At 46.9% G+C, this 15374-nt stretch overlaps 1 protein-coding gene across 2 annotated transcripts in view; it reads right to left on the bottom strand.

Moving 5' to 3' along the window:
- The window catches only part of prkcsh (protein kinase C substrate 80K-H), a 46017-nt gene extending 30955 nt beyond the window's left edge, over positions 1 to 15062 (bottom strand). Inside the window, exons 1-6 of one of the 2 annotated variants that reach the window (XM_033050737.1) lie at positions 14748 to 15062; positions 11456 to 11572; positions 9690 to 9785; positions 7486 to 7543; positions 5386 to 5503; positions 3655 to 3784 (exon numbers count right to left, since the gene is read on the bottom strand). In XM_033050737.1, the coding sequence (XP_032906628.1) occupies positions 3655 to 3784; positions 5386 to 5503; positions 7486 to 7543; positions 9690 to 9785; positions 11456 to 11572; positions 14748 to 14865 (637 nt within the window). In that variant the 5' untranslated portion in view covers positions 14866 to 15062. The remainder of the gene's footprint in view (positions 1 to 3654; positions 3785 to 5385; positions 5504 to 7485; positions 7544 to 9689; positions 9786 to 11455; positions 11573 to 14747) is intronic. The other variant, XM_033050738.1, reaches the window with a different exon arrangement.
- Positions 15063 to 15374: the final 312 nt, after the last annotated feature.

Genomic DNA, 15374 nt, shown 5'->3' on the forward strand with positions numbered 1-15374 from the left:
ACCCAGTCTACTCAACCTCTCCCTGGAGCTCACACCCACTAGTCCTGGCAACATCCTGTCAGTGGTATACATAGACCATACAGCACAGGAACAGGCCTTTCAGCCCACAGTGTCTGTACCAAACACAATGCCATGTTAAACCAACCACCACTGTCTGCACGTGATCCATATCCCTCCATTCCCTGCATGTCCACATGCCAGTCTAAAAGCCACTTTCACACCAATAATCGTATCTGCCTCCACCACCACCTTCGGCTACACCTTAAAGGCACCAATCACAACTCAAAAGAAAAACTTGCTCCACACATCTTTAAATTCGGCCCCTTTCACCTTAATGCTAAGGCCTCTCGTCTTTAATATTTCCACCCTAGGGAAAAAGGTAATGACCATCTACTCTCTCTATGCCACTTCTTTCTGGCGTCCCCACACCCTCTGGCGATCCAGAGAAAACAATCCCAGTTTAGCCAATCTCTCCTGGTATCTAATACCTCCAAATGATGGCAGTACCCCAGTGAACAACTTCTGCACCACCCCCAAAGCCTCCACAAAACTCCTGTAATGGGACGACCAGTACTGCGTAGCAATCCAAATGAGGCAGTAGAGTTTTGTACAGCTGCACCATGACTTCCTGACTGTTATACTCCATGCCCCACTTGTGTCACTGACCACTAACCCACAACACACGTTCATCATCCAGGCATGTGCAGGATCATTCCCTCCTTTGCAATGAAGACAACCTGCCGTTTCACGAGCCGGCAAGTTATTGCCACTCGCCAAGCGCAAGACTGAAATACAAAGCAAATAGCCGCATTCATAACTCTAGCTGCTTTTATTGCGGCCATGAAGCAACTGAATCATACACCACCTCCACATGTTCCTGTTACACTGCACCATTCTCCAGCAACAGATGGGTGTGTGTTACAGGCTCCTGTGCTCAGGCACCTTGGTCAAAGCATGGAGAAACCAGGCATCTAACCTGGAGGACATTGTACTGTTGTACACTATTTGCTGGCAAATTAAACTTTAATGTGCCTACTTTTTAAAAATCAAATGAGAATATTGTTTTGATCTTGGGCGTTGATGTACTTTGTAAAACTGTATGACAGCAGGTTTTATCTTCAATGCTGCAGAAGGCATTTCTATCCAACTCAAAGATGACAGAGCACAACGCCAATCTCTGAAGATAAGCAGTAAACCGCAGGATTATGTAACTGAAATGAACTCATTTTTTATTCATCCTGTGAAGATCAAGGCAACATATTCTACCAAGCAAGTTCTCAAAGGGACTGGCACTTAGCAACGCTAAAATAAAGAGGGAAAGGGAGATAATATTTTGGACAGTAGCGTTTAGCAAGAGCAAAATGTGGAGTTTGGCTCCATCATGTGGGGAGACAGTGTAAGAGGAGCCTGCTTTTGGGACAGATCCCAGATTCAGAGACAGTTTCTTCCCAGTTGTTATCAGGCAATTGAACCATCCTACCACAACCAGAGAGCACTGCTGAACTGCAATCTACCTCAGTGGTGACCCATGGACGATCTTCACACAGAGTGGTGAGTCTGTGGAATTCTCTGCCTCAGAAGGCGGTGGAGGCCGGTTCTCTGGATACTTTCAAGAGAGAGCTAGATGGGGCTCTTAAAGATAGTGGAGTCAGGTGATATGGGGAGAAGGCAGGAACGGTGTACTGATTGTGGATGACCAGCCATGATCACGAAGGGCCGAATGGCCTCCTCCTGCACCTATTGTCTTCCTTTGATCACTGTGCTAGGTTGACCTTGCACTAAACGTTATTCCCTTATCATGTATCAGTACACTGTGAATAGCTCCACTGTAATCATGTATTGTGTTTCCGCTCGCTGGATAGCACGCTACAAAAGCTTGTCTCTGTACCTCGGTACACATGACAATAAACTAAACGGAACTGAAACTTCGCCATTATAATTTATAGAAACATAGAAAATAGGTGCAGGAGGAGGCCATTCGGCCCTTCGAGCCAGCACCGCCATTCATTGTGATCATGGCTGATCATCCGAAATCAATAACCCGTGCCTGCCTTCTCCCCATATCCCTTGATTCCACTAGTCCCTAGAGCTCTATCTAACTCTCTCTTAAATTCATCCAGTGATTTGGCCTCCACTGGCCTCTGTGATATCTTCTTCCACAACTGCCTCAATAATCATATCAGCTCCTTACAACCCTGGAAATTAAAACATAAGGGGGAAAAGCACCCATTTGGCCAAACAGCCCCTGGAGATCGCCCCGCATGTCCAGATGATCACGGATAACGTGAACATGGGCCACAGACCTTTCAGATCGATCAGGTCATGATCCCCATTATCCCTGACACTCCGATAGACCTCAAGCAAATCTTAGCCTTGAACATCATTATGTGGCCCATGTTCGGTGGGAGATTGTCATTGAATGAGGATACGGTAAATTTCCCCGAGTAAAGAAAGCACAGCCTGCTGCATCATAAAGGCACCTCGCATTTCATGCCCTTTTGATTTATGCATTTATTAAATAACATGCTTGTTCCTTTAATACCAAGGCTTGATTTACACGCTGGTATTTTTGGAATAATGCTCTCAAATTTACTGCCGACAGAGTCATCGTCGTATATGTTTAATTTAAGCGTTTGGAATTACAGTCTGCTTTACAAGCACATAACCCCCGTGTAAAATGCAAGGTGCCTGCAACTTACTGCTACTGCCGCAATTGACACATCCCCGGCATTTGGAGCCTTTAGACTTTGGAACCTTTGTCCACCAAAGTCATTGTGGATAAAAGTAAGAAATATTAAGTCAGATAAACTAGAAAATGGCAGAATTCTTGCTGGTGGTGAGTCACCTCAGCTGGACATCAGCTGATATAAAAGTCGATCGTGGTTCAGCTTAGGAAGGAAATGGAAATATCTACCCCAGATTATGGGTAGATGGGACTGGAGTAGATGGGGCATCTTGGTCAGCAAGAACAAGTTGGGCCAAAGGGCCTGTTTCCATTCTGTACGACTCAGTAAACTCACTAAAATGACTATACAAAACCCAGATCAAGCACTGCAGGTTTGGGTTAGGGGAAAATGTAATGGTTCCATTTGAAGGTACTAGATCAGAACTGAAACATCAACTCATCCTTGCTCCAGTTGCTGCCTGACCTGTTGAGTGTCTTCAGCATTTACTAGTTTACATTAGGTATCCAGATTCTGTAGGATTCAGTTAGATTTAGTATCGGAGCTGTGCTAGTGGGTGTGGAAAATATCTGTCGAAGATTAATGTTGATGGACCTCAAAGTCAATGGCTTCTACTGCAAATTATTTACTGCAATACTGTGAATCAAAATGTTATGGTTTGCTATCATTTTCATGCTGCTTTCAAATCAAAGTTAAATTAAAGTACATGAAAAGAATCTAATCTAAATCAGATGTGCTGGCATGTTTAAATATTGAGTATTTGTTCACATGCATGGTGTGTCAGAGGTCTACAGTAGGATCTACAAACCACACACTGGACTGGACTGGTCAGCACACAGTGCTTCTGTGCGATACTACCACAGCTGGGATTATCCACAAGCACATTAACAGATCCACTGTCAAGCTCGCCATCATTCCATGATCACACAGCACAGTAATTATCCATTCAGTGCTGAGAATTAGAGATTACCATCCCAGGCGTTCTTGTGCGTATCTTTAGCCTCCTGCTCTGGCTGCTCTGCAGCTTCCTTCACCGTTCTCAAAGACTCCACCTGTATCTCCCAGTTAGCCTTCTCCTTCTGCAGCTCGGCCAGCTTTAGCTGTGGAAACACAAGGTGAAACCAACACCTTTACCATGAGGGGCAAGGATGGTGCAGCGGTAGAGTTGCTGCCTCAGCGCCAGAGAACTGGGTCCGATCCCGACTACGGATGCTGTCTGTACAGAGTTTGTATATTCTCCCAGTGACTGCATGGTTTTTCTCCGGGTGCTCCGGTTTCCTCCAACACTACAAAGACATGCAGACTAATTGGCTTGGTAAAATTGTAAATCGTCTCGTGTGTGCAGGTTAGTGTAAGTGCATAGGGATCGCTTGTTGGCATGGACTCAGTGGGCCGAAGGGCCTCTGCACAAGGCTGCCCTTGCAGGGTCTGTTAACCACAGGGACTGTACACAAGGCAGTCCTTGCAGTGTGTTTTGACAACATGCCTCACACCTTTCTCTGAAGATAAACATTAAAGATCCCCGGGCACTACTTTGACAGAAGGCAAGGTGGCAGTGAACAAAATTACAAACTAATCCCAACCCAACCCAATGTGAACCTAAAGAATCAAACTGTTTGGACTCTGACACATAGGTGAGATCCTGTCTATTATCCTGGCTCTTGCATGAATATCTCCTGGTGTTCAGGCCAACATTAGTTATCACCAGAATACACCAACTCTCTCTCCTTGCTGTTTGAGAGCGTTTTTGTTTTTTTGGACTGGGGGATTTCAGATATGAAAGGATGAGAAATACACTGTGTAAATGCGAGAGCTATTGACGGCATGAGGACAGGTAAAGCCCCTCCCTTACTCCCTCTGCCACTGGAGCTTACTATGTGGTGGAAGCCCATGGCTGAGAAACATCCACACTGCCCACAGTTCATCCCTTCAGGTCAGTCAGAGTGCCCAGGGTTCATCCCTTCAGGTCAGTCCGAGTGCCCAGGGTTCATCCCTTCAGGTCAGTCAGAGTGCCCACAGTTCATCCCTTCAGGTCAGCCAGAGTGCCCAGGGATCATCTTTCAAATAGAAGACAAACTCCCTTTGATCAGTCTAGTAACACAGCACAACTCCAATAATCCACTACCAGAGATATTTCCTGGTTTGGCACCTGGTAAACTTGCTGCGGTCTAGTTCCAGCATTACCTGCAAGTTTGTAAAGAGCGAGGGAAAGCGCAAGACTTTTTAAATCTGTACAGGGTTGTTGATGACATTTTACACCCATGAGAATAATTCATTATATTCCCAGCGAGCCATTGCCAGCTACTCGTATTCCCACCTATGATGAGTGTTTGGCGACATTGGGCCTGTACTCGCTGGAGTTTAGAAGAATGAGAAGGGACCTCATTGAAACATACAGAATAGTGAAAGGCTTGGACAGAGTGGATGTGGGGAGAACGTTTCCACTAGTGGGAGAGTCTAGAAGTAGAGGCTAGAGTAGAGAAGTAATCAGGTAGTAAATCAGCAGGACAAGCAGCATGTCTGGAGAGAAAGAAAGGTGACATTTCGGGTCAAGACCCTTCTAAGTCTGAAGGGTGTCGATCCGCAACTTCACCCATTCCTTCTCTCCAGAGAAGCTGCCTGTACCGATGAGTTACTGCAGCTTTTTGCGTCTCAGCCAGTATTTATTACAGTTACAGATGTGGGATTCTAGGTAGCAAACCTGTTTGTCTTCTCTGCTTTTCTTTGCGTCTTCAATGAGCTGCTGTTTCAGCTTGAATCCCTCTTTGGCCATTTCTGCCATTTTCTGCATGTTCTCTCTCTCCTTCCGTCCTTGCTCCCTGCATTGAGACATTGCACATTACTCCACATCCCGGGAGCTGACCTTACTCCGACCCTGGTCACTTGGGGACATCTCATCAGTGCCAGTCCTGGCGGGCTTAACCTCCCCACTCTGTCCAGAGTGTTGCTGTGATTCCACAAGATCTTAAGCAATAGGAGCAGAATTAGGCCATTCGGCCCATCAAGTCTACTCCGCCATTCAATCGTGACTGATCTATCTAACCCCATTCTCTGGCTTTCTCCCCATAACCCGACACCCGCACTAATCAATTCCTCTCCCCATTTCCGCAAAGACTTCCTCTCTCATGACCAACAATTCTCCCTTGAATGTTTTAACCTATTTCCTAAAACAACAGAATAGTTTAGAGGCCAATTACCCTGCCAGCAGGTCTTTGGGATGTGGAATAAACTGGAAGACCCAGAAGAAACTCACGTGGACAGGAATATGGATAGGATGTGTGTAGAGTGATAAAGGCCAAACGCAGGTCAGTGGGACTAGTGGACATGGGTCATCTTGGTCAGCAAGTTGGCTGGAGGACCTGTTTCCATGCTATATGAATCATAATATCTAAGAACAAACAAACTCCACACAGACAGCACTGACACCTGGACTGAGCCGTGAGCAGCCATCATGATCAGTAGCCGAGCAGATTATTTTTGAACACTGACTATTTTCTGACCTCCACACCATTGTACCCTGGTCATCAGTCAGAGATCGAGCGTTACTTAGCATTTGAACGTCTGGTCCACACATTCCCCGTCAGAGTGACGGAATGGAACAGCAGGTAAAGCAGCTGCATCACAGCTCCCACCATCGCTGGTTCAATGCTGACCTCAGGTGCTGTCCGTGTGCAGTCTGCAAGTTCTCCCTGTGGCTGCGTGGGTTCCCCCAGGTACTTTAGTTTCCTCCCACATCTCAAAGACGGTGTAGGCACATCCCTCAAGTGTGTGGGCAACCCTGGGGCAGAGGAGGAGAACATGGGGAGAGTGGGATTGGTGTAACTGTGGGCTTGACGGTGGGCATGGACTCAGTGGTCAAAAGGGGCTGCTTCCGTGCTGTAACCTCCATGGCAACCTACACCTTGGAGGTCAAGCTTTTGGTCAGCATGGTGGCGCAGCAGTAGAGTTGCTGCCTTACGTTGTACCCATGACCTGCGTGGGTTTTCTCTGGATCTCCCCACATTCCAAAGACGTGTAGGTTAAATGACTTCTGTAAATTGCCCCTAGTTTGTAGGATGCAAAACTGGGTAACACAGAACTAGAGTTCGAGTGATCATTAGTCAGCACGGACTCTACGGTACAAAGGACCTGCTCCCACACTGTATCTCTAAACTGAAACTAAACTAAAGCTTCACACAAACAACCTCTACTGGAGTTTCTGTGGAAGCTCAACTCAAATAGACAGAAAGAATAAGTCATTGGCTGATGCCCCAGAATAATCACCCGGCTTAATGACAGATGTTCAATGCACATCTGCAAATCAGACCAAGTTTGAAACATGACAATCACAGGGGCAGCCAACAGCAGCAGTAAGGATAGGACAGGGAGGGGGGTCGTTATCTTGATCTTTTCAGGAGCAAAAGCAAGTCACAGCCAGAGCTACGGGAAGTATGAGCCAAACTCACAATTATTCACAAAAACATGGTGTTTGTTGCATAAACACTAATCTTCACGCAGCAATAAACATACTGTGGCGGCTCCCAAGGGTCGTGCCATCATAGTGTCGAACCCCTCGGCACAGGAGTGGTTCATTCCGGAGGCGGCCCTTAGCCAGAGGGTTTAAAGGCAGGGGTTTGGGTGTCATCTTTCTCTCGTTTGGTCTTCCCTACAACCGGGAGGAACATAATAAAAGGTGCCTCTCAAAACACTGGACTTCGTGCTTCCTTATGAGACCCACGCACTACAATACCATTTATATTCTCCCTCAAATTCCACCCTTCATGCATTCACTGACAATAAAGGTTCACCTAGGTCTACTTACTTGCAGGTGTTGAGACATGTAGCACCACTGTTATACTCGTCTGTAGTGTCACAGCAATCTGTAGAGGTGATGACAGAACAATGTACACGAGCACAATGACAACAGGCAGGGTAATCACGCAGTGGTCCACACCGTGCAGCAACCAAGGCAACTTAGGTCAAGTCTGCCACAGTTTACTGGGGAGAACCTGTCAAATTTCTAGAAAGGGCTTCACATCGATTGAAACCAGATCTGAGTCACATCCATTCACTCGGACAATTCAGATTCAGACAACTCTTCCCAAATACTACTTTCAAGGAATGTTAATATTCTTCTCTCACACTAGGACAGTGAGAGCAGAATTCAGAGCCCAGCCTATGGACTCATGATAAAGGGAATGAAGAATGTGGAAGAGGTTAAGGTGTAAAGGGGAGAAGAGGGAAAGGCACGGTGGCCCAGCAGGTAGTGCTGCTGTCTCACAGCGCCAGAGACACACGTTTGGCTGGGACATTGTGGACCAAAGGGCCTGTTCCTGTTCTACATTCTAAGTTTACGTCTCCTTTAAACTTTCCCTTCTCTCCGTAAAGCAATGCCCTCTGGTATTTGACATATCCAACCAGGGAACAAGGCTGTCTACATCTATAAATAAACCTTTGAGTCCCAGGAAAGGTTGTTAACTGAAGAATCAAAAACTGGAACTGAATTAATATTTCTTTATAAATATTAGTAACCCAATGTGTAGATTGAAACAAGGATTTCAGGTCTGTAACCCAATCCTACATTAATGTACAGTTGGTAGGAGACATCTTATACAATTATATTGACCTTGGAAAGGTTGGAATGGACAACTTATCCTCATCTGTACCGTGAACGGATTGGTTGTAATCACGTAGTCTTTACTGTGACTGCATAGCACGCAACAAATAACTTGTACCTTGGTAAACGTGACAATGATAATAAACTAAACTTAAAACTGGCAGCAGTTAAAAACAAAACAAATTGGAATATTTTAATCTCCCAATCAGGCACACATATTGCAAAAAAAAGAAAGAAAAAGTGTTTAGAAAACAGGGAAGATTAATGGATGACTCCGGGCGAGTAGCAAGCTTCAATGTGCGACAAAGGTCGACTGGCCGTAGCCAAGTCAGGGGTTTAGTTTAGAAACAGGCCCTTCAGCCCACCAAGTCCGCACATTAACACTACCCTGCACACCACACCAAGGACAATTTACATTTTATACCAAGCTAATTAACCTACAAACCTGCACGTCTTTGGAGTGTGGGATGAAACCAAAGATCGCTGAGAAAACCCATGCAGGTCACGGGGAGAACATACAAACTCTATACAGACAACAGCCGTAGTCAGGATCGAACCCGGGTCTCTGGCGCTGTGAGGCAGGAACTCTACCACTGCGCCACCGTGCTGCCCTTGCGCGATGATAGTGGTTATGGGGAGAAGGCAGGAGAATGGGGTTGAGAGGGAAAGGTGGATCAGCCATGATTGAATGGTGGAGTAAACGTGATGGGCCGAATGGCCTCTTACTGCTCCTATCACTTATAAAGACAGGTTTCAAGCAGCATCTCCCTGGTCACCAGGACCCACATTGCCTGCTGCTGCAACTCCTACACAGGCAGTTCACAAGCCAGCAGCCAACTCTGCTGGCAGCAGCTCAAGCAGCAGCTAAAGTTGTGGAAGTTGCCAGAACTACTTCATCCTGCAGTGAATAATCATTGAGGTGACCTGGACCCAGTGACTGCCCCAACAACTGGCTATATGCCACATGGCGCAATGAAGGGAGAGGCTGATGCAAGATAGCAGTAAAATGAAATAAATATATTTTTACTGAGTTCTGTAACTGAATTCTATTTGATGGGGGGAAAAAATGCAAAACATCATCGATTACAGGATGTCAGTTCAGTTATTTTGTTTATTGTCACATGTACCGATGTACAGCGAAAAGCTTTTGTTGCGTGCTAACCAGTCAGCTGAAAGACAATCCAGGATTACAATCGAGCCATTTACAGTGTATTTACAGATACATGATAAAGGAATAATGTTTAGTGCCAGTAAAGCCAGCAAAGTCCGATCAAGGATAGTCCGAGGGTCACCAATGAGGTAGATAGTAGTTTAGGATTGCTCTCTAGCTGTGGTAGGATGGTTCAGTTTAGCCCATTCCCAAGATCAAGTTGCTTCCATTACTGGCCAAGCCTGGCACGAGAACTTACCGCAAATGCCATCATTCACGTGGGAAGAGGGAATGTACTCAGATCTGTGGCCAGCGTTCGAGCAGTGGTAGCTGCCGTTTGGACAGGCCGATGTTCCTGGCAAAAAGAAAGAAGATCAGGCATTTCCACGGCGACCTTCATGCAAGTACCTCAGCGAGCTTTCCCGTGTGACCAGCAGAGGGGGCAGACTGTGCAGGAGCTGGGCACACAGAGACTGTTGGCCAAGTGATTGACTGGCCAAACCGACATTAGGACAGAGTGCTGGAGTAACTCAGTGACAGGCAGCATCTGTGGAGAACATGGATAGGTGACGTTTCACAGTGCTGGAGTAACTCAGCGGGTCAGGCAGCATCTGTGGAGAACATGGATAGGTGACATTTCACAGAGTGCTGGAGTAACTCAGCGGGTCAGGCAGCATCTGTGGAGAAGATGGATAGGTGACGTTTCAGAGTGCTGAAGTAACTCAGCAGGTCAGGCAGCATCTGTGGAGAACATGAATAATGGACATTTTGTGTCGAGACCCTTCAGACGAAAAAAGGGTCTCAACCTGAAACATCACATCAAAGTTCTCCAGGGATGCTGCCTGACCCGCTGAGTTACTCCAGCAATTTGTCCCTTTTGTGTTTTAACCAGCATCCAACACTGTAAGACAGACTCACAGTTTTATCACACAACTATCGACCGCGCCACAAGGAACAGGCAGGTTTAATATCAGATACATTAACAAATCTGCAGGCAAATTAAATTTGCACTTGAAAGTAAGCGACAGTCTTACATTCAGACTTCTGGCCAAAAATAAATCTGCAAACAACACTTGAAAGAACACCAGAAACAGGTTTAAAGATAGCACGTCTGGAAGGAACCTGAGACAATTCAAGCTGCAATTTAAAAAACTATTTTAAAATTACATGACATGCCACGATTACTTAAATGTGAATCTTAAGTTTCACATGTAGCCCAGCTGCAAATTTTTGTGAAATCATTTGCCCCAAACTCAGTGAACTTAAACTGATACTTCTTGTTAGGTTTTCTGGAAAGATCATTGATGCTGCTTTACCTGGTAAATATATTTCACCAGACGTCGGATCATTGTTTGCAAATCTGACACTTACTGTCTCTGCCCTCGGGTGTTTTAGAAATTAACTCCACAATGGCCCACGGAGAATGAAACAGGCAAGTGCACAGAACTTGGTCAAAAAATTATTTACAGAAATTCCAATCACTAATAAGATCCATTAACTAATTGTTATAGCGTACTGGCCTTGGAAAATGCACGTGTTCCTGTCCATTAACAATAGGCCTCATTACAGCAGTTCGAGAAAAGGAAATTCTCTTTCACAGAATTCAGAAATTTGAGGTATGGAATAAAGTTTGTTCTCATGAAACCCTCAGGAGAAAAGTGCAACTAAAGCATCTGAAGGGTCTCGACCCAAAACGTCACCCATTCCTTCTCTCCAGAGATGCTGCCTGTCCCGCAGTTACTCCAGCATTTTGTGTCTATCTCTGGAGAGAAGGAATGGGTGACGTTTCGGGTCAAGACCCTTCTTCAGACTCAAACTTACCATCCCGTTCCTGTCCCGCAGAGCTACTCCAGCAGTTTGTGTCGTTTTTTAGGGTTAATAATTGATGACCAAGGACACTTCAATTATCCACTGGACATGTTTTGTGCGCAAATGTCAGGCTGTGGGTCAGATTCTCAGATGCTACCTGCAATAATACGATGCGCCACCAGGAGGTGCCGCAAGAGGCAAAGAGGCAGCACTAACCTGGTTCATCTGAGCCGTCCTTGCAGTCACAGTAATCATCGTTCACCTCGTGGAATGGAATAGTCTTGGAGCCGTCCAAACACGTAAATGGTATGTTCTCCTCATAAAAGTGTCGATCTACAAGGACAGGAAGAGTTATGGGTCAAAATCTGTTCTTTTTCCCTTGTAAATAATGTTTCTGCAGCAGTTCGATTGTGAGAGTCAATGGACTGAGGGTCAAGGTTTAATGCTACTTTGTCACATGTACCTGGGTATAGTGAAATACCTGGGTACATACAGTTCAGTCCAAACCTTATTATACACAGACACAACATACTCAAGTACAAGAGTGTAGGTAAAGAAGATCACACACAGTACAGCAGGATTGTCAAATTTCCAGCGCCATTTTGTATGATTTAAACCCAAAGTTTTTTTAAATGTAGTCTTAACATGAGCATAAAGGCCCATTGGCCTGGCCAAGTATTTTTACTTTCCTTAAACCTATTGTTAAATATCTGCATTCAGCACATAGGCAGGGAATTCCACTATGTGTTCAGGATAGGGAACTTCAGAGTAAAGGGTAGAGATCACCGAGCAACATGTTTGCGTCACTCACAAGATCAAATGAGCACAAATGTTCATCAGAGGAGTTGTCGCTTGAGAGCCCCCTGTGTGCCCTGCATCTTTCACAACTTCAGGAAAGCATAAGTGCTGATCCTCTGCTGATGAAATACCAATTCCACCACAAACAAGGAGCATTCTGGCTTTAAGCAAATATCCCACAATCAAATAATATTCAGGTATATTCCAAAAAAGCCACAAGGCTCTGTCTCATTTCTCAGCGATTCACATCATCACCATTCCCTTTCAACAGCTGCCTTCCCTTCACTTACTCAGCTGCATTTTAACTACGCAGTCTGAAGAAGGGTTTCGGCCCGAAACGTCGCCTATTTCCTTCGCTCCATAGATGCTGCTGCACCCGCTGAGTTTCCCCAGCAATTTTGTGTACCTTTGCATTTTAACTACATTGTGGACATCTTTCCCGCGTCACACTCCTGTGATCGCTGAGGCTTGAAAGCCCAGTTTTGTTCTCAGCAAGAATCTAATTGCACAAACAGTGGCACTTCACAGTTGCAGTACCTACACCAACGGCCGGCCGAGCACCTCATGTGCAACTTGATAAATCCCCAGATTAACCAGGTCAAGGTACCAGCAACTGCATCCTCATAGTTGCCAACATGCCTCATAAAGAGCACACGAACTATCACCACTCTGGCAACTTACCTGGAACTGAGATTGAGATACCTTTAAGATTAAGTGCCTCACACTGAAGTACTGTGGCTGTTACAGATGCATCAGATAATTAACATGGTGAAAAGGCTCCAAAACAAAGTCAAGTCCTGGAAACAGAAACATGGACCTGGAGTGGGCTTGGAGCTGCTGCACAGTTTAACGTGATCATGACTGACCATCAAAGCTCACTGCCCAGTTCCAGTTTTCTCCCTCAAGCCCTCCATCTTTGTTTGGAATACATTTAATATTTTAGGAGAGGATTCCAGGGGTTCAACGCTGTCTGGGTGAAGAAACTTCTCATTCCTTCGTAAATAGAGTCCCGTTATCCCAAAAGGTAGGACCCCTGCTCTAGAATCACCAGCCACGCAGACATTCTTCCCGCATCTAAACTGTCCAGTCCTTGTGGAATTTTGTATATTTCTGAGAATCTATGATCAACATAGGGTGCTTTAGCAGACAATTGGAAGAACATTCTTATTCTTCAACAGTGCTGTTATAATGCACAAACATCTGTACATGTTGGAATCTGGTGCAAAACACAAACTGCTGGAGCAACTCGGCAGGTCGGACAGCATTTGTGGAGATTGCATTTTGGGTTTGAGCCTGCATTAGGGTGAAGGGAGAAAGTCGGTATAAAGAGTGGGGGTGAGACAAGGGGCCACTAGATGATAATTGGACCATGGAGGATGAGGGATGATAGGCAGAAGGAGTCAGGTGAGGCAGGGAGGTGGAGTTGGGAAATGAGGCAAATGGGTGATTGGGCATTGGTTCAGAAGGTGCTGGGGAGGGGAGGAACCAAAATCTCAGTTTCAGCCACACCTGGAGTCCCCACTATTGACTGCCACACTTCCTAATTTTGTTATTCTTACAGCTGTGTCAGGAGCAGAGTCCATGCTCTGGCCATGACACCGCCATCCATGAGGCCTCCATCTGCAACTGGCTTCAGTCGGTCAGAATTGGCCTCCACAGCCTTATGTGCAAAGGAATTCCAGATTCACCACCCTCTGATATCAATTAGCTCCTTCCTACTCATTTCCCATTACAACTCGTGCACTTGGCCTGTAGACATTGTGGTGTCCACAGTCCAACTACAGACCCCACTAATAAATTCTGCCTCATCTACACTTTTTGTACCAAGAAAGTTGCAGTCTGGAAAACTTTGGGAAAGTTAAAGTCGTCCTTTACGAAGAGCCTGGAGCTTTTGCATCTGGCCAGATATCTCTTCCTCTATCTTCCACTGGGTGTTGAGAGGCCTGTAGTACAATCCCAAAGTGGTGGCACCTTACTGATTTTTTTTTTTTGCTGTAATGTATTCCAGATGTGCAGCAGAGTGGGCAAGCTGGCAGCGTTGCATTAGTTGCAATTTGAGGAAGGACATTATTGTTATTGAGGGAATGCAGCGTGGGTTCACCCGGTTAATTCCCGGGATGGCGGGACTGACATATGATGAGAGAATGGATCGACTGGGCTTGCATTCACTGGAATTTAGGATGAGAGGGAACCTTCAGAAACATACAAAAGGGATTGGACAGGCTAGATGCAGGAAACATGTTCCCGATGTTGGGGGGGGGGGGGTCCAGAACCAGGGGTGAGTTTAAGAATAAGGGGTAGGCCATTTAGGACTGAGAAGTGGTAACAACTTTTTCACCCAGAGTTGTGAATCTCTGGCACAGAAGGCAGTGGAGGCCAATTCACTGGATGTTTTCAAGAGAGAGTTGGTTATAGCTCTTAGAGCTAACGGAATCAAGTTAGGGGGAGAGGCAGGAACGGGGTACTGATTTTAGATGATCAGCCATGATCATACTGAATGTCGGTGCAGGCTCGAAGGGCCGAATGGCCTACACCTGCACCTATTGTCTATGTGTCCATGCATGCATGCATGCCCTGTTGCATCAGTCACAGGCAGCAATGCAGGCCGCTTCCTGCAGTATTGTTACATTCCACCCTCTGCACGGTTGCTAGGCAGCGCGCCTTTAAAATCAACACTAGTAGCAGGGCCCGGGGCCCGGCGTGTACTCACTCTGCAGGGAGACGCCGCGGGGCCGCTTCACCTCCGTGGCGGCGGCGGCGGCAACGAGCAGCAGCAACAGGCCGAGGCCCAGGCTCCGGCCGCCCAGTGCGGCCACTCTCACCGCCATCCGAGCAGCGCGGCAAGGTAACGCAGGCCGAGACAGAGAGGGGTTTGGAGGGATGGATGGACGGGCAAGGCCTGAGGTGAAGCTGCGGAAGCGAGTGGTCCCGCCGGCCCACAGTGCGAGCTGACGCCCGAGCGCGAAGGACCTCCCTCCACGGCACCGCCCACCCGCCGACTGAGCCGCCGCCGTCCGCACGCCGCGTCATCAACCCCGCCGCCGCGTCACCAACCCCGCCGCCGCGTCATCAACCCCGCCGCAGCGTCACCAACCCCGCCGCCGCGTCATCAACCCCGCACGCCGCGTCATCAACCCCGCACGCCGCGTCATCAACCCCGCACGCCGCGTCATCAACCCCGCCGTCGCGTCATCAACCCCGCCGCCCCAGGCCGCACGGCGCATGCGCTTCTGCCACTCGGCATTGTGGGAAATGTAGTCCCATGGGGGGGGGCGGGGTCTCATTGTGGCCACAGTGAAGATGGACATCACTTGCTGACCAGTCCCTTGTGTCCAGG

The sequence above is a fragment of the Amblyraja radiata genome, chromosome 35 (genome assembly GCF_010909765.2).
Source record: "Amblyraja radiata isolate CabotCenter1 chromosome 35, sAmbRad1.1.pri, whole genome shotgun sequence".
In the NCBI taxonomy this organism is placed as follows: Eukaryota; Metazoa; Chordata; class Chondrichthyes; order Rajiformes; family Rajidae; genus Amblyraja; species Amblyraja radiata.